Consider the following 25,100-nt stretch of genomic DNA (forward strand, 5'->3'; position numbering starts at 1 on the left):
TCCCTTGTGGGCGTCCCCACAGTTCTCTTTTACTAATGCAACGCAAAAGTAAAACAATAATACTTATACTTGGTTAACCACTTTAACTTTCTTTGGCCAAAATCAATTCCTGTTTAAGAATTATTCCTTTATTTTCTTAGGAGGAATCCCAAATGGTGACACGAGATGCTTTTGGGTGTTTATGAGAAAGAGATGCTACATCAATGAACGCCCCAAGAGGGTTGCAAAAGAGAAGAAGAAAGAGTCTAGTATGGAACTTTTAGGCTCAGCTCATCATGTAGGTTCCAATGATACTTTTGCTCATTTTGTTGAGCATAATTAGGGCCTTCTTTACTTGTAGCTTGATGTTTCTTGGGAGTCACACATTTTCAACGTGAATGAGACGGCTGAGACATGGTACTTTGATAGCAGTGCTTCCCATCCTATCACCTCCCATAAATCTTTCTTTGAAAAGTTATCTAGCGCACCGGTTGGCAAGTCAATTTCTTGTGCCAACGATTCTTCTTATCCAGTTAAAGGGATTGGAGAACTTTCACTCGCAGCTGTGGATGGTTCAGATTTTTGCCTCTAGGATGTTTTGTATGTCCCTGGGATAAAGAACAATTTACTTTATGTTCCTTCTTTCTCTCAAAGAGGTTACCAGGTTATCTTTCAGGATGACAAACGTACGGTCCGTGACAGGGAGAGAGATTATGCCTTGGTTTTCACCAATACATTATGCCACAGGTTATTTCAGCGTGATGCCTATGAGAGTAGAATATTCAGCTATGATTGCCATGCACAATGCAGAGTTATGGCATGCCGGGTTTGGGCACGTAAATTATGGTAGCCGTGTGTTATTGCAAAAGCTTAATATGGTTGATGCCTTGCCTCGTTTAAAGACGCCTCCAAAAAAAATATGTAGGGGCTTATTTTGGGTAAAATGGATCGTTTTCCCTTTCTTAAGGATGGTGCAGTCCGGGCTGCATGAAAATTACAGCTTGTCCATACTGATGTTTCTAGACCCATGTGCACTCCGTCTCTTGGAGTCCGTCTTTATTATGTTACATACATAGATAACTTCACATGTTTTACTCTTAAGAAGAAGTCCGAAGTTTGCAATGTTGTCAAACACTTTGTGACCTTGGCCGGTTGCAGAATCTCCGTTCAAATCGAGGGGGAATATCTATCCAGGCATTGCAACAATTTTTTGCTAAGAATGACATTACACATCAGTTTACGATGAGGTATACTCCTCAACAGAAGGGGAAGGGTGAAAGGAAAAATTGGTCACTTTAGAAGATGGGGAGATGCATGCTAAAAGCAAAAGGGTTGCCACGAGAATGACATTACACATCAGTTTATGATGAGGTATACTCCTCAACAGAGTGAAAGGAAAAATTGGTCACTTTCGAAGATGGGGAGATGCATGCTAAAAGCAAAAGGGTTGCCACACAAATTTTGGATGGAAGCCATTATGTGCTCGAATCATATTCTGAACAGGTGTCCCACGAAGGCTCTTAAGGTCATGACACCTTATCAAGCATGGTTTGGTTGTAAGCTTGATGTGGGCCATTTCCATACATTTTATTGTGTAGCATATGCACATGTGCCTCGAGAGTTGAATGGCAAACTTGATGACAAGGCGAAAAAGTGCATCTTTATTGGCTACAACAATAAAAGCAAGGGGTATAGACTTTCTAATCCGGTGACCAAGAAGGTTATCACTAGTGAGGATGTCATATTTGCTGAAAATGCAGATGACCCTTTGCTAGTTTTGACAAAAATTAGGGTCCTTCTGAACCCTCTGATGGGCTGTTGCCCACTTCCTGTGATGCTGCACCTCATATGCCAGTGGAAATCAGAATTTACAGCAAGATACTCCAATGCTGATGCCTAAATTCAGCCTATGGCTGAGCCTGTTTCTCAGGAAGAAGTTGATGATGCCATTGCACGTGAAAGCACAGCAGTGCAAGAAGCAAGATCAGCACCTCGTTCGCTGCTCCGCACTCTTGAGGACAGGGAGTGGCATTAGAGAGATTGAGGATGCCCATTTCTATGAGTCTACTTGAATCATCAACATACTTGAGACAGATGAGCCTGACAGCTTTGATGATGCACAAGACAATGTGCATTTTACGCAAGCAATGCATGTCGCTGGCATCCTCAGCTCATGGCATACTGGATTGCCACATCAACAGATTGCCAGCAGTCCTTGCAGGTAGTCATGTCAACCGACTGCGTCAGCAGCCAGGTCAGCAGGTACTGGTCCATGTACGTAACTCAAGTATTTCTTGACTCAAACCAAGATCTCCGAAAAGCAGATGAAGTGGGCGAATTTTCTGTCCAAGTTTCATTTTCAGATTGTTTATACCTCAGGAGCTCGGACAGGGTTGTGGACGCTATATCTAGAAGGCCTAAAGTGAATAATGTCACCATAGCATATCACCGGTACTTGGAAGCCATGAAAAAGCTTTATTCACATGATCCAGATTTCGGAGAGACCATGATAAATATTCAGCAGGGGGTATCATCCAGCCAATATACACTGAAAGACGAATTTCTCATGAAAGATGATCATCTTTGTGTGACCCAAGGCCAAAGTTTTGAAAGAATGTCATGCTCCTCCTTATGCAGGCCATCGAGGTATTATGTCTACTACACAAGCTTCTGAGAGAGATTTCTTTTGGCCAAGGGTGTGGAAAGACATTCACAAGTTTGTAACTAAATGTCTTACGTGCCAAAAGGTAAAGTATGATAGGCACAAGACCCCAGGCTTTCTCATGCCGCTGCCCATACCGCAGGGACCATGGGAAAGCATCGCCATGGATTTCATTTTTCATCTTCCTAGATCCAAATACGGGAATGATGGGATATGGACCATCATTGACAGGTTCTGCAAACAGGCCCATTTCATTCCAGTAAGAAAAACTATTAAGGCAGATCACATGGCCCGATTGTTTTTGGCACAGATCTTCAAGCACCATGGGATGCCTAAGTCGATTGTTAGTGATCAAGACCCCAAGATGACTAGTTTATTCTGGAGAGCATTATTTGATAATATGGGGACCAAGTATCTTCCTCTTGTGGAATTTGGATACAATAACACTGTTCATAGCTCCACAGGAAAATCCCCATTCGAAGTTATTTATGAAAAGATGATTCTACCACCTATCCTCATAACAATGGACGAGATATTTGCAACCGACCAGTATGTCCGCGACTTCGATGCAGCTTTCTCTCAAGTACGGACAGCAATTGAAAGATCTCAACAAAAGCAAAAGAAGGCAGCAGACAAGCACCAAAAGAAGGCAACAAAATCTCCAAGAAGGAGACTGGGTCTTACTAAAGTTTGAAAAAAGCACGACTCAAAAAGATGAAAGGAAAAGAGAAAGTATACCCAAAGTTGTCTCCTACGTATTATGGACCATTCAGAGTTAGTGAGGCCATAAATGAAGTCGCTTTTTGACTAGAGCTGCCCGAGACTTGGAAGATTCACAATGCTTTTCATGTGAGTCTTCTAAAGAAGTATCAAGGGCCAAAACTAGTTCAAGAAGAGCCACCTGAGGTGGAAGAAATGGAGGAGGTCCTCCAACCAGAACAAATTATATATCATACAGAGAAGAAAGGACCCAAAGGCAAGGTTATCCGTAGATACCTTGTCAAGTTTAAGAATTATTCAGCACTTGATGCCAAGTGGGTAGATGAGGAATTCTTCATAGAGTATCCTCAAGTTTTACAGTTGTATCAAGAAGCTTTTCAATTGAGGACAACTGTTTAGAAGTCGAGGAAATGTCACCATTTGGGACTTCTCTTAAGAAAATAAAGAGTAATCTGTATTAGAATTGACTTCGGTCAAAGAATAGTAAAGTTGGTTAACCAAGAATAAGTTTCATTGTTTTACTTTTGCCCTGCATTGGTAAAAAGAGAATTGTGGGGACGCCCACAAGGGATTAGAAATAGTCCAAGAACTAGGAATGCATGCATTTCGCTAACCACTAATGGGTTAAAGTATTGGAATTTGTTTGTGCCATGTGTAGGACCTAAGAGATTGCAAAAAGGACCCAAGAGTGGGGAGAAAAGTGTAAAAAGCTGGTCCCACAAGGCTCAAAAAGTAAAGACAAGGGGGCGCCACAGGTATTTCTATAAATGTCATTACCTGCCCACTTTCTTGTAATTGCACTTTTAATAATTCGTTATTTGGCCCCCATGACCTTTTTTGAGTTTATGGAGAAGTAAGGGACCAAAGAATTCACATTCTCTTTGACCCAGGCAGCTCTCACAATTTTGTTAATTACAAACTTGTGCAGAGGATGGGGCTGTCCACGATACCTAGCGATCACACCTACGAGGTGCAGCTTGCAGCTGGGAAGCAGTTTTGGGATCACAAGGTCGACGCACTTTCTATCCGGGTTCAAGACTACACAGCTGCTCTTATGTGCTATGTCATGCACTTGGAACATGTGGACTTGTTAATCGGAATAGACTGGTTTAAAACCCACGATATTCAAATTGGATGGAAAGAGCATAAACTCTCTTTTTTGGATAAGGATACCCAATTTTGTATTCAATGTGATAATATCCCCTCTTCTCAGGGACCTATTGTATCTGCGATGTAGCTTCGGAATATAATAAACACTTCTCATTATGATGTGTATCAGTGTGTTTTGATTCCGCTTTCTTCATTTGTTGTCTCTGTTAATAACAAAAATTATTTAAGCGTGTTTGAACACCGTGAATTGAGAACGTTGTTGGATGATTTCATGGAAGTATTCCCTGCTCAGCTGCCAAAAGGTTTACCTCCAGAGAATGGACAGTAGATCATCGCATAGATTTAGTACCTGGGGCTCAACCTATTAGTATTCCACCTTATAGGATGAGCCAACTTGAGGAGGATGAGTTAGCTTCACAGATACAAGATTATCTAAATATGGGCTATATTCGCTCAAGTAAATCACCTTGGGGAGCGCCAGTCCTCTTAAGAAAGAAGAAAGATGGTTCGTTGAGAATGTGTGTAGATTATAAACGATTGAATAAAGTGACAATTAAGAATCAATACCCTCTTCCTCGTTCCAATGATTTAATAGATCGTTTGACCGGAGCGAAGTACTTCAATAAGATTGATTTGCGTACGGATTATCACCAAATCTGTATCTATGCTAAACACATAGATAGAACCGCATTCTAAACTAGGTATGGCCACTACAAGTTTCTCATATTACCTTTTGGTTTGAACTTTGACCAATGCTCCTGCTACCTTCCAGCAAATGATGAACGATTTGTTTCGAGATTTTCTGGGCAAATTCGTTGTCGTGTTCTTAAATGACATCTTGGTATATAGCCCAACGCTAGAGGATCACATTGGACACCTCCGGATTGCCTTAGTTATTCTAAGACAGCATAAGCTCTATGCCAAGATGAGTAAATGTGACTTTTTTATTAAAGATATCATTTACTTAGGACACAAGATTTCTTCTGAAGGTATTAGCATTGATCTAGATCTTATCCAGAAGGTTTTGGAATGGCCCATCCCTCAGACAGTGAAACAACTTCGTTCTTTCCTAGAATTTACGATTTTTCTACGGAAGTCTGTGCGTGATTATTCGAACATCACGGCACCCTTGACCAACACATTGAAAGGTCGTGGCTGCAGGTCTACCCAACTGATCTCTTGGAATGATGCATTGAACAAGGCTTTTGAAACCTTGAAGCTAACTATCAAGGAAGCACCTCTTCTTGCATTACCCGATCCTACCCGGCCTTATGTTTTAGAGGCCGATGCGAGTGATTTTGCGATTAGGGCAGCTTTATTCCAAGAAGGCAGACCTGTAGCTTTTGGAAGTAAAAAGCTAGACGACACCCAATATCATTGGCCTACACTAGAAAAAGAACTATATGCAGTTGTGTATGCTCTAAAGGTTTGGAGACACTACTTGTATGGTTCGAAGTTTCTTGTATTGACAGATCATCAGTCAATCAAGTATGTGTGTGACGCGTCTGAATTGAGGGGAAGAAAGGCTAGATGGGCAAAGTTAATGCAAGATTTTAATTTTGAAATACGTTATCGAAAGGGTTACATGAATAGTGTGGCGGACGCCTTAAGTCGAGTCAAGTTTGTATATGCTATGTCATTTACGAAAATATCCTCAGACCTATTTCAATCCTTGAGGGGGCTTTGCGCAACTGATAGTCATTTCAGTTCTTATTGGTAGAAAGTCCAGGATGGGAGCTCCATGGTTGACCAAGACTCAAGGATTGTGCCACCTACGATACAGGCGGCGGGAGGTCCGTGGATGATTAGAAACGGCTTGCTGTTCCGGAATGGAAACATATGTGTGCCAGATGTTTCGGATCTTCGATCCAAGATTTCCCTGGGAGTGTCATGATGCTCCTAGTGCTGGATATCCAGGTATACATCGAACTCTGTCTCTTGTGAAACATACCTTTTATTGGCGTAAGATGCATGCATTTATTGAAAACTATGTGGTAGGTTGCCAGGTTTGTCACGTTACTAAGGTAGAATGCCTTAGAAGCGCGGGTCTATTACAGCCATTGCAAATCTTGGGTAATAAATGGGAAAGTATTTCCATGGATTTTATTACCGGTTTGCCTAGAACGCGCAAGGGTCATGACTCCATTTGGATCATAGTGGACCGTCTGACAAAAATGGCTAGATTCTTACCTACTAGATCAATCATATCAGATGTTCAGTTGGCTCACGAGTTTGTGGACCACTTGTTTAAGCTATATGGTTTGCCTTCTGACATAGTCAGTGACAAGGACTCAAAGTTTACAAGTAACTTCTAGACACTTGTTTTTGAGAAGTTGGAAACTACTCTAAGTATGAGTTACTCAGATCATGCACAATCTGATGTCATTACAGAGAAGGTCAACCAATTGGTTGAAGATATGCTTCGGGCATATGTTTCTAAGAGACTGTCTTCATGGGAAGACTATCTCCCCATGATAGAATTTGCTTATAACAATGCAAAGCATTCAAGTACTAGTTAAAGTCCTTTTATGCTTATGTACAGGTTTCAACCTAAGTCACCAGTTATAGTTGGGTTCAAGGGAATTCAAAATGATGCTGCAAAGACATTCTTGGAAGACATGCAAGAAATGTTGCAGTTTGCCAAGGAGTCTATTAGAAGTGCCCAAGATCGGGACAGATTTTATGCTAATAGACATCGTTCACCCAGAGAGTTCTCTGAAGGGACGATGGTATATTTACGTATTCCCAAGGAATCCAAGAGCCTAAGTACTGATTTGATTCCGAAGTTATCCCCCAGATACTTTGGTCCGTTCAAGATTATTAAAAGAATTGGACTAGTTGCATATAAACTAGAATTGCCTCTTGATGTTAAAGTACATCCAGTATTTCATGTTAGTAGACTGAAAGAGTTACTGGGTGCGGATGATCAACTTGTTTCTCCTCAAGAAATAATAGAAGTTACAGATTTGACTTTTATTCCACACGAGCCTAAGAGTATTCTTGAATTTCGTGAAAGACAGATTCGTAATCAAACTATCACAGAATACAAGATCAAGTGGAAGGATCGTGTTGAGGAGGATGCAACATGGGAGACATTACCGAACCTCTAGAGGACAATCCCGGGTTTTTTACCAAACTCGGGAGTGAGTTCTTAGAGGAGGGGAAGTATGTCATGTGCACGGATTGGTATCTGATGTGTATCGGGTACACAAGACTAGCTTAGGTAGCCTGGGGAGGCTTAGGGCTAGGCAAGCTTGATTCTCGGGTTGAGTGGCAAGGGTACGAACCAGTTATAGGTCTATTTGGCGCATTGGGCCCGAGTCTATATAAGGGGCTCAAAGATTCAGTTCTCAAAGAGCTGATAGGAGCAAGACTCGTTCCCCAGTTCTAGGTCTGGTCCAAGATTGAGTCGCGGACGCGTGCCTGCATCTTAGCGTAGCCCAAGGCCTAGCAGTGCCATGAGTTCTCATCCTCAGGGAGTCCTTGCCACTTGATAAGATACTCGATGTAGACTTTGTTTCGGAGTACGTGATCCCTGAAACCCATGATGCGCTCTGGAACATAGAGTATGTGGCCTAGGTAGTAGCTCAGGAAGGACTTGGACATGCTGTCCGACATGTGGCTTCAGCAAGGACACATGGAAAACATTATGAATCCTGGAGGTGGGGATGAGCATTTTCCGAGCAAAAACTTCTGAGCGTTCGAGCGAAGGAAAAAAAAAGCTTCCAAATATATAAAAATATAGCAAAAATAGATCCGAACAAAACATAGTTTCCCTTAGAAATATGCAAAGTATTATAGCAATGCCCATTTTATACAAAAATCTTTACATGAATCTTTGGGAATGGTGAATAACATAAGGGGATGACTTTTGAAGAAACCCACATGTAGAGTAGACTTCTCTATGAAAATTCCCTTATGATTCTTCTTACAACTTTTACTTAATAGGGGGTGACATTGAAAACCCCCCCTCATGAAACGGTTTATCCAAAGAAACCTCATTGAAGCAAGCCATCAAGGTAGTTTCGCTAGCGAAACCCCTTTGAAGTAAGTCTTCCAAGGTAGTTTCGCTGGCGAAACTACCATGGACAACACTTTTAAAAGTGGCATAACTTTCACATCGAATGTCCAAATATAGTCATTCAGCCACTCAAATTGATCGAAAAACCCCATTTGAGAACATCTATGGGATTATATTTTGGAAAATATTGCATATATAGTATTAAATATTAAATCTTTATTATAAGAGTGATATATAAGCCCAAGGTAATACTTATTTATAGTAATTTAAACTTATTTAAAAACATATCCATAAATATCTTATTATTTATGCTATTAAAATACTAGAAAGCTCTTATCATATTAATATAAATGTGTTTAATAAGTGATTATATATGTATAATATTATTACATTGAGAGTGATTATGAGGGATGTTCCTTAAAGGAATTATTTTTCAACACTTTTTAAAAGGTAATAACAAGGGTACAAAGGATGTCTATGAACAAGAAAATTTATGTTATGTAAAATTGAATGAGTGACAATTCTGTACATTTTTATGATAAAGGGATCTAGTTCTAGTGAAAATAAAAGTGTAAAAACCATGTTTCCTAAGGAAATACAATTTTTTAAATCTCTTGAAAAACACGCTCGGATAAACCTGCTCATAGGTTTTTGCTCGTAAAATTGACGCATCCGACTGGAGGTCTTGGGTAGCTCCAACTCATACGCCACCTCGCCAACTTTGCGGATGATCCTGTAGGGACCATAATACTTGTGAGCAAGCTTCGTGTTGGTGTTACCCTTCAGCGAGGCATAACAGTTCTTATGGAGGCATAAGTGCACATAATCCCCTTCTTCAAAAGACAAATACCTGCTGCGTTCATCCGCATACTTCTTCTGCTTGGCTTGGGCATCCTGCATATTCTTTTTAGCCAATTGCAAAAGGGCATCCATACTCTCCAAGTCATTTCTTGCTTGCTGATTTTTTACCTTATGGCAGAAAGAAATTGCAACAGCAAAATCACAACTCACCAAACCCTGAAAACTCGAACCAAGTCCTCAATCGCCAAGAGGACATAGTAGCCAATGCCCAATTGCATTCTCAACCAAAGAGGAGTGCAAAGGCATGAAGAAAGAGCATTTACAAGAGCCAACCAGCAAGAATTCCACTGAAAAATGCGAAAAGAAGCACTTCTGTCGCGAAGAAGTGGGAGTTCTTGGGCTCAAAAGAAGCGTGCTTCAGAGAGGAATGCATTGAGAAGGTTTTGGAAAAGTTTCATCGCCGGAAAGTCCTCCAAAACTAAGAAAAACCAGTCAACCAGCGCGTGGGACCACTCGAAATTCAACAAAAAGCTGTAGCTTTGCAAGAGGAGAGGCCCAAGAGGCTATAGAAGCAAAAAGGTCCAGAAAAAGCCACTTTTGCAAATTCGACCAACAAAAGAAGTGCTCAGCTCTGCCCGTTCTACCAAACGCACGGAGGGAAATCACTGCGAAGGGGAGGCAGAGGGGAAGCCATCGGCCAAATGGAAGTCGAGGAATCCAAACGGGTGAGGAGTTATGAAGAAAAATGGAATTCAGCTGAAGGAGGCTGAAAAACCAGTTCAAAATCTCAACAAAGGGAGAAGATGAGAGAGAAAACCACACGTGAAGTTTAGAAGGCCCAGGAAGGTCTAGGAATGGCAAAGGAGCATGTAGAAGGCGCTAGAGCCACCTGGAACTCTAGGGGGGCCACTGAAGGTACATGGCCCTCTAGGGGGCCCATTAAAAATGCCACATCAGCATTTCCCAACAACCACTCTTTTAATTCCTTGGAATGCCTTTGGGCCTAGGGATTAGTTACGCTTATGTGCTAGGCATCATGCCGCGTTAATTACACATTATTAAGCCCACGCTTGGACTTTTAAAACCAAAGTTGTCACAGTCTTGTAGTACATTAAAGTACTTAGAATTTCACGCCCCCGTGACAGTAAGGTCTTGCAGTAAACAAAACTGTGGGTGCTACCGCTGTCCACCAACACATGCACAATCTTGCCATTAATCATCCCTATTAATCTGATAGTATCAACACTTTTGGCACCCATCAGGGCATGCATGGAAATAGTATAAAGTGTTGGCTGGGCATCCCAATAAACCTCATCCTCGTTCACAGAAGCATTACCACCTGCATCTTCACGTGCATAAAAAGGTATCGCATCGTGATGCTCCACAGAAAAGAGTGTTGGCCTATGGCCTCTCATGCCACCAGTGGGCAAAATCTCATACGAATGCGAAGCATGAGTGTCATGCGCAGTAGCACCACCAAAATCAAAAGGAAAGTCAGTGCCCTTCGTGGCTCCAGTGTCAAGAGCCTCATCTACATCATGTGTATTTGCCATCTCATCCTGAGACATATCCAAAGACCCTAGGGCATCAAACAAATCCTCGTCATCTGAGAGGTCAATGATCATGCTGAGCTTGGCAGTACCACTGTTGCGCATCTTGCACACATTCATGTGCTCAGGCGTCCATTTCTCGCCACATTTAAAACATAAGTTTCTGCTGTCCATTATTGCCCGTGTATGCTGTTTTATCTCAGCCTGCTCATTTCCAGCAGTAGGCTTGCCTCCCGGCTTGGCATCAGGATACCTGTAAGGCCTGGCATACGGCATCTTACTACCCGAGACAGTAGGAAAAAGAGGAAATGGTGCTGCTGCAGATTTCTTGTCAGTCCACTCAGCAAACTTAGGCTTCGACTCAATGTCATACCCCAAAGCATGCGAGCTGCCCATGGCATTTCTGTGCTTGCCAGCATATTTAGGCTCGAATACTTCTGCAAGCTGAGCTGCCCTCTCAATTGTTTGAGGGTTATGTGCCTTCACATCTGCAACAAGGAAGAACTTAACCCATGGATGAAACGCAGCAGCTTTCCCTTTTCAGATACATCCTGCACAAACAGGGAAAGCCTCCAAAAACGTTGCAAGTACTCTTGGACCGTACCGGTCTATGACAAGGCATAAAATTCAGCCAAGTATTGATTTAACACAAGTGGAGATACAAATGTAGTGACCATCAATTCTTTGAAACCCCTCCAAGTGGTTGGTTTCTGAGGCAAATCCCTCATGTATCGCCACCATGTGTGGGCATAGTCTTGCATATGCATACCCGCAAAAATGATGCGCTCCTCCTCAGACTTGGGGTAGAAGCGGAAATAGTCTTCCAGCTTCATGAGCCACTCCTCCAACTCACACCTTTGATTGGAAAGCTCAGAATTCGTGTACAGGACTATGTAGACCATGAAGAGTTTTATGTTTCACCACTCGAGCATTATGATGCTATTTTGGGTATGCCGTGGTTCCATAGAAAGGAGATAGTTCTTGATTCTAAAGCAAGAACCCTCACTTTTGTGCATCGGAATAAGCAACACAAGATTTTGGCCAACGAAAAAGGCGAGACCATTCCAGTTGTATCAAATATTTCCATTGCTAAATCAATATTGTACTCAGCTCTATCCTCTTTCAAGATCCAGTTGTACAAAGATTATTCTATTGCAATAAAGACCTTCGAGGGAGTCCAGCCCTTATTTCTGGGCCCTAGTGCTGTGTTTTGCTCCTTACCCTTCTCTCCCAGCACTCTATCTTATTGGCGATTCAGTTACCACAAATTCCGCACGCATCTCGAGAAGTGTACGAAATTTCCAGCGCCAAGTATCCCTACTCCGAGTGCCGCGATTTGCTTCAGAAGAGTCCCGCATTGATTGCGATTGCTCCATGGTGCCGAAGTGAATTACGAATTTTATCTGGTTTGGGTTACACCATCCCCTCCCGATACCATTCGCGTGCAACAGACGGAGCTATGTGAGGATCCTGGCCTCCTTGCCTGAGTTGTAACCTTCATCCATGCCCTAGTGGTCACCCCAGGCGATTCAGTTACCACAAATTCTGCACGCATCTCAAGAAGTGTACAGAATTTACAGCGCCAAGTATCCCTGCTCCGGGTGCCGCGATTTGCTTCAAAATAGTTAATTGCGATTGCCCCACGGTGCTTAAGTGAATTACGAATTTTATCTGGTTTGGATTACACCAACCCCTCTCGAAACCATTCGCGTGCAACAAACGGAGCTATGCGATGATCCACCTCGCCTCCTTACCTAAGTTGTGACCTTCATCCATGCCCTAGTGGTCAGCCCGTGCTCCAAGAAGTGGCCCCTACCAACGTATGAGCCTTTCTACCCCAGGTACGTATCGCGACCTCGCCCTTTCAATTAGCCGCCATCAGAGCTCCTTTCACCAGCCGCGAGAGAAAAACTCCCCAAATTCCACCAAGGATAAGCTCTCTCTACATCTAAGCCTTTCTCGATTGCAACATGGTCTCCATGTTCCTTCACCAGCCCAAGAGCTCATGCGATGCACCTTTGCTCGTCGATCCCTGCGTTTCTTTCTTTTTCTTGGAGAGACAGAGACATGATCACATGAGAGGGCTGCCCACAGTGGCAGAATATACATGGGAGTGAAGCCCATAGGAGGGAGATGAGGAGAGAGAATGGGATACGAGGCTCTGGAACACCTACGACCATTCATATCTATGGTACACACAGAGGAGCATGCACGACACATGTGGATGCGAGTCCGGCTATTGGAGGCATGACCGATCTTCATTGTGGTGTGCTGCTTCCCCCTAGATACATCATCCTATGCACATGAAGTCACTAAAGAGCGACACATCCCATATGAGACGGTATATGATGACATCACGCAGCTCTCCCACTCCCTACGCTCAACCTCTCCCTACGCTCTACCCTACGCTCAGCCTCTCCCTACACCCCCTACGCTCCCTACGCTCAGCCTACCTAGCCACCCCCTCCCTACGCTCAACCTACGCTAATACCCCGCTCAACCTACGCTCTACGCACCCCGCTCAGCCTACCCCTTCGCTCAGCCTACCCCTACGTCCCCTACGCTCATCCTACACCTATCCCTATGCCCCCTATGCCTACGCCCTACGCTCAGCCTACCCCTACGCCTACACTCATCCTACGCCTACACCCTACGGCCCCTACCCCCCTCCCTACGCTTAGCCTACCTAGCCACCCCCCTCTGCTCCTCCCGCTCCCGCTTCAGCCCCACGCCACCTTCGCCACCTTTTTTTTTTCAAATTATTTACTTATTTTATTTTATTTTATTAAAAAAAACTCCTCGCCATCTTAGCCTCTCCTTCTCCACCTCCCGGCTACCTCTCCACCTCAGGCTTCCACCCCGCCTCACCACCACCTTGCACTGGACGTGCCTCCCATTATGGGGAGGGAGCCGGTGCTCCCACTCCCGGTCGGACACTAAGACCTGCACCCCAAAAAAAAAAAAAAGGGTCCAAGAGAACTAGGGGACAAAGCCAAGAAAGACGACGACAACAAAAAAAAGCAAATGACACAACTAAAATTGGAGGATGTGAACACACGTTACAACCGAAGTGGACTCGGGGTAGACAGCAAGGCAAAGGCAAGACCCGCCTCAGCTTCTTCAGCCTCTATCTCTACCTCAACCTCAACCCTCGATTCAGTTTCAGTTTCGATTTCAGCTCCAGCCTCAGCTCCCTCTATCTCTATCTCTACTTCGACTTCAGCCCCGCTTCAGGCTCAGCTCCAGTTCCAGTCTCAGCTCCCTCTACATCTACGATCAGTGACACACTCATGCCCATGGCGCCGGTTGTTGTTCCCTTCCCCTCCTCTCCTATTACAGCTCTCCGGACCCAGCTTCACTATGAGACCTGCGATGCAGGCACGCTTGAGTAGAGGGTATGCTTCATTGGCCATACTAGAGAGGCAGTGCTTCCGCTCGCACTTTTAGGATCCACGCACCAAGGGGTTGCTTTTCGACTCCTTGGTTCGCCCAGCGGGGATGTACGGCAGCCCTTGTTGGAGGCCAGACTTGTCGGATACAGAGTGGGCCCATGTGGAGCGGCTACGGGTTTCATGTTATCACGGATGATTCATGGTAGTCATCCATTCCTCACCAGATCATTCAGGCTGAGTTTGGGTCACCCCCTTTACTGCTAGATGCTGCATTTCAGGTCATCACGTATCTGTACCAAGTTAGGGAATATGGAGATTATACCTCGGGACGTAACAGGCTACCATGGATAGCTCTATCCTCTTCTATGGCACTTGCAGCAGGAGGAGACCAGAGGTGCTGGTATGCTCATACAGAGAGATGGTGTGAGCGATTGGGGCTCCACATGGATAGACTACCTCCCTTCCAGTACAGCATGCATGCTCCGTTTTCTCCCCTCTTATCACACGAGGTCAACCAGGTTATCCGTGAGGATCTACTACAGCTACACACATTTCGGACCTGGTTGGGACAGAGTGAACTCCCAGTGAAGCTTAGCTTCTACAGAAATCACTTCTTACATATCACAGCGGAGGGTTTCATTGACCCACCAGGATACATGCAGATTCACCTACCCCACTCGCTGAATATCTCTCTTGGGCAGTTCTGGGTCTCTTCACACAAACTTCGCATCGAGAGCGGCAGAGCAGAACGACTACCTAGGGAGAGGTGCATATGCACACTGTGTGACATGCAGGAGGTTGAGACAGAGGAGCATTTCATCTTCAGGTGTCCTGTGTACTATGAGATCCGAGGGCGTTTCCACTGCCTCTTCAGGGATAGTTATGGGGCTTTGGCCTGTTTCCTCTCCTACCCAGACCAGCGGTGTTTGGCAGGTTTCATTCATGAGGCACTTAGTTCTTTCAGCTAGATCACATGGACCCCCACGAGACGAGGCCTCGACATGACCATGACCCGGAGCCTGTGACCCGACAGCTCAAGCAGAGGGTCGACACACAGATCACACTTGGGGACATCCCCTCCTTGTTTAGAGTCAGAGCCCGACCAACGGGGGTCACAGTAGCCTTGGTCAGACGCAGAGCTACGACCAGTAGGAGACGTGCCAGGACCGCACCTCTAAGTGGCCGACAGCACTCTATTGCCGACTTCATGCCTCCATTGCCTCATCCATCCTGATATCTTGCTGCTACCGATGATGATGATGATATTGATGACGATGCTGAGATTGATATATAGTCGACCATTGACATGACTATGTTGTACTTAAGACTTAGTACTGCCATTCTGCATTTTTGCATTTTGCATTGGTATGGATGCTCGTTTAGTAGCTCCACTACCACAACTTGTTGTATCAGAATTTTCACAGTCTCATAGACCCATCGGTCTTCTAAAGACTTTAATAAACTTTCTTTCTTTCTTTCTCTCTCCAGGCAAGGAGACGTCCTCTTCCTCGTTGACTTCAATGCACCTCCCACAGGAGACAGGCAGGTGGGCTTGCTAGACTTTGAATGTAACTCCCTCAGAGTACCAGAACTAGATCCAGCAGAGCTCGAGATAGTGAGACACTCAGCAGATGCACCACATGTGACAGGGTAGGGCGACATCTACTTGAATTGGAAACTGTCCATGACTTAATTATATATAACGGCCTCCACGTCTGGCAAGCTCACTTGTTTCCCTCATGGTGGAGGGACAAGTACAATGGATTATCTGATTCGTCCCCTGGCCTTTGCACCGGATACACTCTTTATTGTGCCCTCCCTCAGCTCGGCGCTGACCACTCATGAGTCATAGCTGGCCTTTAGCATCTCGGCTACCATGCCAACCACAAGGAGAGCCCCTCCCACACCAACCTGTGTCCAGATCCATTTTGACCATGCTCCTGATCCAATCTATGTGAGCCACTTAGCTCATGAGCTCTAAGATCTACTTGGAGATGATGCAGACCTCACCCGTGCTTTGGACATCCTTGTCTCTGGACATCCTTGTCTTAGTGATATAGGACGCAGCCACTAGATCCTTCCCCACAACCTGATCTATAGCACATGCCCCAGTTGGCACGATCCCTCAAAATCCTTGGTATGATAGTGCAAAGAGATGAGATCGCACCTCACGCATGAGCAAGCCTTGGGCCACCTGACGACACACGAGGCACACTAACACATCGTAAGAGGGAGGCCTTCCTCACACACAGGATGGAGGAGGTGATCCGATCATTCTGAGGGAGTGACCCTACCATTGGATGGGGGCTTCTATCTGAGGAGAAGTTGTCTATTCCCATCACAGATCCAGGAGTCAAGCACACTTATGCGAGCTTACTCTATGACGTCCCGATGCAGACACCACTTGATGTGTCCTCTATGCCCACACCCACAACATGTCATTTGTTCACTGTACAGAATGTATAGAGCGCACTCCGACGGCTCCATAACTTGAGAGCTCAGGATCATGATTGAGCATTTTGCACATGGGCAGGAGGTCCTAGCTCCAATTTTAGTGCAAAGGTTCAAACACGTTGTATGCCATGGCTTCCATCTACTTGGAGCAATACCACCATTATGCCTATACACAAAGCACGGGACCCCATGGACTTGTGAATTACCACTCTTATGATTGGCCACACTCTGGCCAAGATTTGTGGGTCAGCATTAGAGATCAGCAGTCACATGGAGGCACAAGGGCAGCGAGCTCTAGGATAGGCAGGTTTCCGATGACAACACTCCACCCTTGATCACAGCTTCACCTTCAAGGTCATCATTGAGGAGGAGAGATCGAGGTGTCAGAAGTCTCCACTTGCTTTGTAGACTTCCAAAAGGCCTTCGCACTATCCAATGCTCCCGTATGATCAGGAGTCTTCCGGAGATGCAGATTCCAGAGGTTTTGATTTGGGGGTGATGAGCCTATACAAGTCCGTCAAAGGAAGAGTCCGTGCCTCGAGAGGCCTATCAGATTGGGTTGAGAGCACCATCGGTGTGACGCAGGGATGCCCTCTTTCACCGACTCTCTTTGAGCTTTAATGAGATCACATCCTTTATCAATCACCTAGGAGGCGAGGGATCACAAAGTCCTTATATCATCCTCAGCAGAGGGACTGCAGAGGCATCTAGAGGCCTTATTGTTTCTTGACATCATAGGTCAATATTACTCCCTTCTTTTGGAGTATAGGTTTTTGCAGGGAGAGAGACTTGAATGTTAACCTTGGGAAGCCCAAGGTCATAATCTTCAACACCTTACGGGCTGTGCTGCACTAACATAGTTTCACTTACCGAGGTGAGCCAGTGGAGTAGTACATGTCTTACACATACTTGGGGGCAGCTTTCACAAGGCTAGTTTTCAGGACAGTTCATGCAACCAGAGCACAACTCATATGCAGATAGGGAGCTTTGGACGACTAGAGAGGCAATGCTTTCAAGTGCATTTTCAAGACCCACCAACGAAGAGCTGGCTTTTCGACACACTAGTGAGACTGACTGCCATGTATGCAGCACCTTTCTGGGGAAGCGACCTCTCAGCGACACAATAGAGGAGATTTGAGTGGCTACAGTTTATTATGGGTTCTAGGATGATTCGTAGTAAGCCCTCAATCCCCCAACAAATAGTACAGGCAGAATTTGCCATGACACCTCTCCAGGTTGATGTCATTTTCCAGACAATGACATTCCTCCACAAAGTCTGGTCCTTACTCGCTGGAGACTACCGAGGCAAGCGCTAGAGTCATCCATACAGCTAGCTAAGAGTGGGGCTGATGCAGTATGGTATGCACGTGTATCCACATGGTTTGCTAGTCACCGTATCCAGATGGACCAGCTTCCCCCCTTCTAGTACAGAATGGATGCACCGCCCGAGTCAATCCCTCGAGATGAGATTAACTATATCATCCGGTTACATCTCCTCCAACTGCATACATCTCAGGCTTGGGTGAGGACCAAGAGTTTCCTACCAATATCCAATTCTATCATGACCACTTCTTAAGAGTGTCGGAGGATGGACTCGTCATAAGAGGACAGAGGAGTTTCACATGTATTGAGGATTGCCATTGGACAGATGCGGGCCTCATCACAACAGCTGGGGATTGAGGCAAGGAGAGTTGTAGGCTTACCTAGAGAGCAACAAATCTACAGGTTATGCACACTGGCGGGAGGTTGAGACAGAGGAGCATTTCTTACGTGTCTGCCTGACCTACTATGAAATCCGGGGATGATACCACTACCTCTTTCAAGAGGGACACAGCTTTGATCCACTATCACCACAGATCCATTTCTAGGACCAAGTCTGCATCGGGCTCTATCTCATTTAGATGCGACGGCACAGAGATACGCTACTACGACAGATTAGACAGCAGTAGGTAAGTACAGCATAACAGGATGCTGAGGCAAACCGAGCACAGTGACATGTCACTGACTTCTATGCATTTGAGTTGGCTCCAGGATACAGTGGGGTGGAGGAAGAGATTTGTGGGCACTGTGGATCGACGGAGAGAGACAACATGGTACTGCTGAGCGAGGGATGCAGAGTCCACACACGACACGAAGAGTGACCAGAGCACGCACGATCAAGGTCTGCCCTATATCCGTCCTCCTCAGAGGGGACTGCCCGAGATGAGGAGTCACTCTGGACATAGCCCATCGGATACAAAGGTCGAGGAGAGCACCCCCTCCACCACAGCATGAGACAGCCGAGAGATGCAGATCCGGGAGATCTTTGCAGCCCACCGGAGAGCCGCCATGGTGCCTGGTTTCGGTTTCTGATTTCAGCTTCAGTCTCTCAGCTCTGGTTTTTGTCTGAGTTTTTGAGCTCTATGGCTTAGTTTAGCATAGCACTCAGCAAGGGCCCTAGCACCCCTTTGATTCAGCCCTTCGAGGCTTGTATGAGTTTCCTTTCCATCTAGTATACTTTGTCCCATATGCCCGTGAGGCCTTCTGCGGATGTTAATATATCTTTCTTTCTTCCTTTCTCTCTCTCTCTCTAAGAGGATGCAAGTGAGATCAAGGGGTTAGTGACATAGAAAATGCTACAAAGATTATGGCAAGATCCAGGGGAAAAATTACAGTTCTAGCTTCCCATTTTTTGGAAATGACAACTGATATGAAACCTTCTGCTTTTTTATGGGCTTGCAAAGACATCCAAGCTGGGGCCATCGCAAGAGATCAAAAGATCAAGATTATCAACAGGTGATAAGACGCCAGACTCAAAAGCACCTCCCAAAAGCAGGGGTTGAAAGGCATTCACATTGGAAGACTGACTTAGCTTGATTTCTGACTCATCTAGTGAGAATGCACAATGGCTCAGCAATCTTCTGAGCCAACCAGAGGAGAGCAGAAGCTTGAGATTTGAAGAAATCTACATGCTTTTTGGATCTTCAAGAGTCGGTTGATTTTTCGATCCCAACTAGCAGCTCTGCTAGGTGCATTGTCTGCAGCTGTTTCTCTCTGTGTCTCTCCTCTTTATTCAAACCCAAGGTTCTTACATTATGAACTTGTCTATAAGGACTCCTGCTCGATGAATGGACCAAAGGTTTCCTGTTTATCATTTAACATCATCTGCACTCACTTCTCTTTTGTTTGCACGTTTCATAAACCTTACCTTGCTTTTCATTAAGTCTTGTCTGCTCTCCTTCCACTTTAAAGGTGGCTTCCCATCGCGAGCCTCCTTCTGCATATGTACAAAGATTACATTCAAGTCTAATAAAGGTTTTAACTACGGCTCACTACATGTGTGCTGTGTTGGAAAACTGATTACCAAAAGAGAGTCCATCCTAGTAGTCTCTTCTGCTCCAAAACGAGTAACGGTATCGAGATGGCGGAAAAGCAGTCTAGTAGCCTTTGCTTCCGCCATTTTACCTGGATAATTTAGAAGAACGCATCAGTCATTGTGCATTGACAAAACTAGCATGAAGAGCAGTTTTTAGTTGTGCACATCTTAGAATAAACATCTACTTCGTGAGGTTTAAAACAAACCATCCACTTACATCCATAATGCACAGAAACACAATTCATCTAAAATACACTTTTTCAACTAGGTGAAATAAACAAAATGCAAAACGTAACTTGGAATTTCATTCATATGTGACATGAAGTCTTGTACAGAAAGGGCGGGAGTTAATGAAAATGTAGCTAGTGCTTGATTAAAGTCAGAATCCAGCATAAATCCAAAACCTCAGATATTGTGACAGAGGACTTATATGTGGATCAAGGGTAAAACATGGTGAAAATATGGGTGATATCTCCCCCTTACTTTGGTTGGTGTTTTTCAACTCCCAAGACGCTACAAAACCTGAGTTGTGTAGTGTTTAGCACTCTCACGGGGACGTGAAAAGTGATGTAAAGTACCCTTACAACTCAACCCACGCTTAACCAGGGGTTAACCGTGGTTAAGTGTAGTAATGGTTTGGCCATGAGGGACTGGCTAGAGGAAGTGCACACTTCCTAGAAGTTCCTAGGGGCAAAGTCTAGGTGCACCACTAGGTCCTAGGGGCAAGGCATAGGCACTAGAGAGGGGTCTAAAAGTTGGGCCCAAGGACAACCGACGTCGTCCTTGGTCAAGTGGGTTAGAGCTTTAATGAAGGGCCAAGTGTCATGCATGTAGGTGCATGCCCTCCTCCCACCTTCCATCTCTCTCCCCTCAACCTCCTGGAGCATTCTAGGCCTAGCAGAAGCTCCCTTCATAGATCTCAACGTCAAGCTTAGCTTTTCTCCTCCACTTTTTGGTGTTGGCTGCACTCCTCACGTTTTGGCTACAGTTGTAGGACTACTAGCGCACTCTTCCAAGCAGTTGTACGTGCTTTTCAGGGCATAGAATTCGAGGGCACTTGTCTGACGCGGATTTCTTGGCACATATTCGAGAGCAGAGACTTCGCGGCAGATCTGGTAGCTTTTTGTCGTCTACAGCTCTTTTTCTGGCTCCTTCCACCTTCTATTTGCTTTTACTCTCATCTCCCTGAAACTAGAAGTCTCCTGCACCCTACTGGGAGCCTGACAGGGGATAGGCGCGAGGAACAGAGCTCACCCCTCTGCCACAAACAGCAGGTATTTGGATTTGGACTTCCATTTGTTTGCATTTCTTGCTTTAAAGCATTTTGCAGTGCATGTGTGGTGTGTTGCAGTCATTTCTAGTTTCTCTTGCGTTCTAGCAAGCACCAAGAGGCAAGGGTGTTCCTGGGGAAAGACTTAAGGACAGTGTGGATGCATGTGATAGCCTTGAGACTGCTCTGAGCACTGTTTGTTAGTGGTTTGGATGCTTGAATGCCTTTCAATTGGGACAAGTCAGAAGTGGATGCCTAAGATTGCCTTGCTATTGGTATTCTAGTGGTACACTTGGATTAGATGCCCACAAGACAGATAGTGATTTGCAGAGAGGAACAGTGCAAGGGTGAACCCCTGGTGTAAAGCATTTCCATTCAGAAGCATTAAATAAATACCGAAAGGGGCGCCAAGGCATTTGGGGCCAATGGGCATGTTGTGTACTGTTTTTCACTGAGCAGGGCATTCTAGCCTCCCCTTAGTTGTTCTTGAAGTTTGTTTCTAAGTTTTGTTAAGTGGTTGAAGTGACTGAAGCTTGCATTGTGGCTATTTTTTAGGTATATGACTGAGTAGAAGAGGATCACTGACCTTTATTTTATCGAAGGCTGGTTACAAGCACTCTTCGATATCTAAGTGTTTTGGTCAAAGGGAGCTACAAATCTTGATCTCCCATATTCTTACTTGCTTTTTGTTAATGGAATATATTGCCTAAAATTTTGTACAATAAGCGAGAGGAGGACGTAAAAAGAAAATACCTTCGAATCCACATCTATTAACCTAAATGCATGTTGGACAGCTTTTCAATCCAAACCCTGGTTCAAGGTGCCCCCCATGTATAAGGATGTGATTTGGGATGTGTCCAACCTTGCCCTTTCTAATAGAATGACCCTATTTTGCAATCTTGAGAACAAGTCCTAAGCCAACCTAGTGCAAAATCAGCTTCTGTCTTGCAGTGGTTTTCAAATGCTTAACAAAGTGGTCAGCTACCTTACAAGAGTGGGTACTTAATAAACCATCGTCATCCTATACTCTATCTATAAGATCCCTCGTCGTGAGGTTTATCGCAGTCTGTTACTTCCCTCCCAAGACCTCACATTTCGCCACCGATCTACTTGAGGAGGCTAAGACCTCGCCCTACACAGCCCTCTACCTGGACATCATGGATTTTTCGAGCCGTGGGGAGGTCCTCCTGCGAGGACGGGTACACACCAAGTATCACTTTTGGATTTCCATGATGATTCTATCGTTTTACCAAAGGTTGACACAGACGAGATCAGAGTCTCCGCAAATAGATGGGCGCTGTTGGGCATGCACTGCTAGACATGGGCAGGATACATGATCTTATCATCTATAATGGCCTATTAAAGAGCATTGGATTGGTCAACTAACAACTTGCAATAACTCGATAGGGACTCCACATTTCTAAAGCTCAAGCGTTCCCTTCAAACAGGGTTTGTTGCAACTAGGCATTCACAAAAGGTGCTAATGACAAAACATAAGCAGACCTGGTCAAATAAATCTCAAATTGCTCGAGCACTATATATTGGCGATGAGCTTTTCTTTTCCAAAGTGATTAATCAGAGGTTTGATTTAGACTAAATGTATTGCGTGGCCTGAAGAAGAAACCACTGCATTGCTTTATAATTTACAAGGAACTTTTTCCCGCCAAAAGAGAGAGCCGTGAGACATACTGGCATTTTGACCTTCGTCGTCATTGAGAGAGAGAGCGCCAAGGTCCAATTCCACGCGTTTGGCAGGTCTTTCAGACAGCTCCAACCCTGGATGAAAAGCAAGCGCCGTCAGGGAAAGCGCAAGGTAACGACGGAAGGTTCATTCCATGCATGCGGAGAGAACAAAGGGGCAGAAATTACAGATAGATTCGATAGGAGCATGAAGCCGCTTTCTCTTCATGCGAACGACCAAAGGTTTAGCTAGGGCAGTGGCGGAGGAATCTGGAGTGGAGCCGGTGCCTGATTGAGCTAGAGGAGGTGCCATGGCGATGGGAGGATCGTCCATTGGGGAGCTGATGAGAACAATTTTGGGACAAGCTTTTGATGTTGGAATACAAAGGGAGCTTTTGCATGGGGCTCAAGGGCCACGTGCCTTGTCCGTTCAATGCCACGTGTCATAGGGTCGTCCGGTCGGTGTCGACGAGGAGCATTTTGCTTAATTGGTAGCATTCCATTCACTTGCAGATTTGGGCCCGGACTGCACAACAAGTAAAAGTCACCTATGGGTGAAATGATGCTGCGGTGAGGAAGCTGAGGGAATCTCTGGACCTGCACATCCAATCAATACCTTTCAAGGACAGGTTGTGTAGCCTTGTCTGTCCACATAGGGGTCAAAACAACACCTGCCCGGATGGGGGAAAGCTCCAAACCCGTCCGAATGCTTGTGGAACGGCCCTAACATGGAGGTTAGCAGATCTAACAATACAAAATCTAGGAGCTCTGGTGGAAGGGCGCCTGCCCTCGTTCGATTCCTACTCGGAGAACGTAGGTCGTAGGCATCTATGTCCTTCGTATTAGACCATGGGCGTGTGCATGGGTGGATGCATGTTAACAAAAAAAACAAATTGAAATCACTAAAACTTTGAATGTGCGGCAAAAAATGGGCAATGGCAGCAACCATCAATGCACATGTTGGTCGAAGGGCTGAGACAACATGAGAACAAATGGTGGGCACAACTTCAAATTTATGGATATAGACTGCAATGCAAAGTGACAATTCCCCATGTGGAAAGCATTTTGATCAAATGGCATTGATCAATCCTCTTCTCAAGAGTCCTCCTCCATTCTCAAACCTTTACGTGGCTTTCTGGTGAACCATGGCAGTCCGACATATTCTACTACTACTTTGAAATATGGATTTGCTTTCCACTAGGCCGTTAGTCATAGGCAAAGTATGGTCTTAATTTAGACAATTCTCCTTAGAGGAGTGTGAGACTTTTGACACCTTAGGACAACAAGTAAAACTCTTTATAAGTCAAAAGAAAATTGTCTTATGAAAGATTGTCCTAAACATGCCGAATTAGACATCTAACAACACTTTACATATCAGTAGTCGAATATAAAGGAATGCTAAACATAGTGAAAGCAATGTATTCCCGAGGTGGAATTGACCTTTTAATAAGTAAGGGTCGGGATTATTTAGAATGGGTTTGAAATTCACACTTTAAACCTATTCTATATGAGTGGGATAGAGTGGAACACTTTTTCTTGTCCCAAACCAGGGCCCCTAGACCCCACGGTATAGTGTGGGTTTATAAAATATGGAAGTAATAGTGAGTAATTTCCATCCGATTTCCTATAGGTCCCCCCAATTGAGAAGAAGTCAAAAATGTTTTAGAAGGGGAGGTTAGGAATCATGAATAAAATCCTCTAGACAATATAAATCCCATCACATAATAATATCTTACACACTTGTTGTCCCATTCCATGGCCTTCACCCATCCCTTATGGCAATTTTGTTGAAAAATGGATTTTTTGGTCTAAAAAGTCAAGATTAACTCAAAGCTATACAACATGGGTAATCTTTTGAAAGGTCCTGAAAGCAAAAATCCATTGTCACCTTAACTTTGAATAACAAAGTTTAGATTGATGAAATAAACCATTTTGTATGAGAAAACCTCCAAAAGTCTTAGTCAAGGCCACTTAGTGCATAACATATTGGGTACCAATGGGAATGTAATTCCCTTATTAAGGTTATGTTTACGTTAGCAAAATTGGTTATATTAAGCTCACTAACATAACCTACCTATAGGTGGGAAAGGACCCTTAGTTCTTTTT

General features: G+C 44.6%; 1 protein-coding gene across 1 annotated transcript in view; it reads right to left on the reverse strand.

The window, feature by feature from the left end:
- Positions 1-23,348, reverse strand: part of RDM4 (RNA-directed DNA methylation 4) — a 37,391-nt gene extending 14,043 nt beyond the window's left edge. The window contains exons 1-4 of the mRNA XM_087398809.1: positions 23,184-23,348; positions 23,004-23,090; positions 20,033-20,133; positions 19,877-19,945 (exon numbers count right to left, since the gene is read on the reverse strand). Coding sequence (XP_087254935.1) covers positions 19,877-19,945; positions 20,033-20,133; positions 23,004-23,090; positions 23,184-23,328 — 402 coding nt within the window. The 5' untranslated portion in view covers positions 23,329-23,348. The remainder of the gene's footprint in view (positions 1-19,876; positions 19,946-20,032; positions 20,134-23,003; positions 23,091-23,183) is intronic.
- Positions 23,349-25,100: the final 1,752 nt, after the last annotated feature.

The sequence above is a fragment of the Dipteris shenzhenensis genome, chromosome 27 (assembly GCF_047967505.1).
Source record: "Dipteris shenzhenensis isolate YYH24624 ecotype China chromosome 27, Dip_SZ_1.0, whole genome shotgun sequence".
Lineage (NCBI taxonomy): Eukaryota > Viridiplantae > Streptophyta > Polypodiopsida > Gleicheniales > Dipteridaceae > Dipteris > Dipteris shenzhenensis.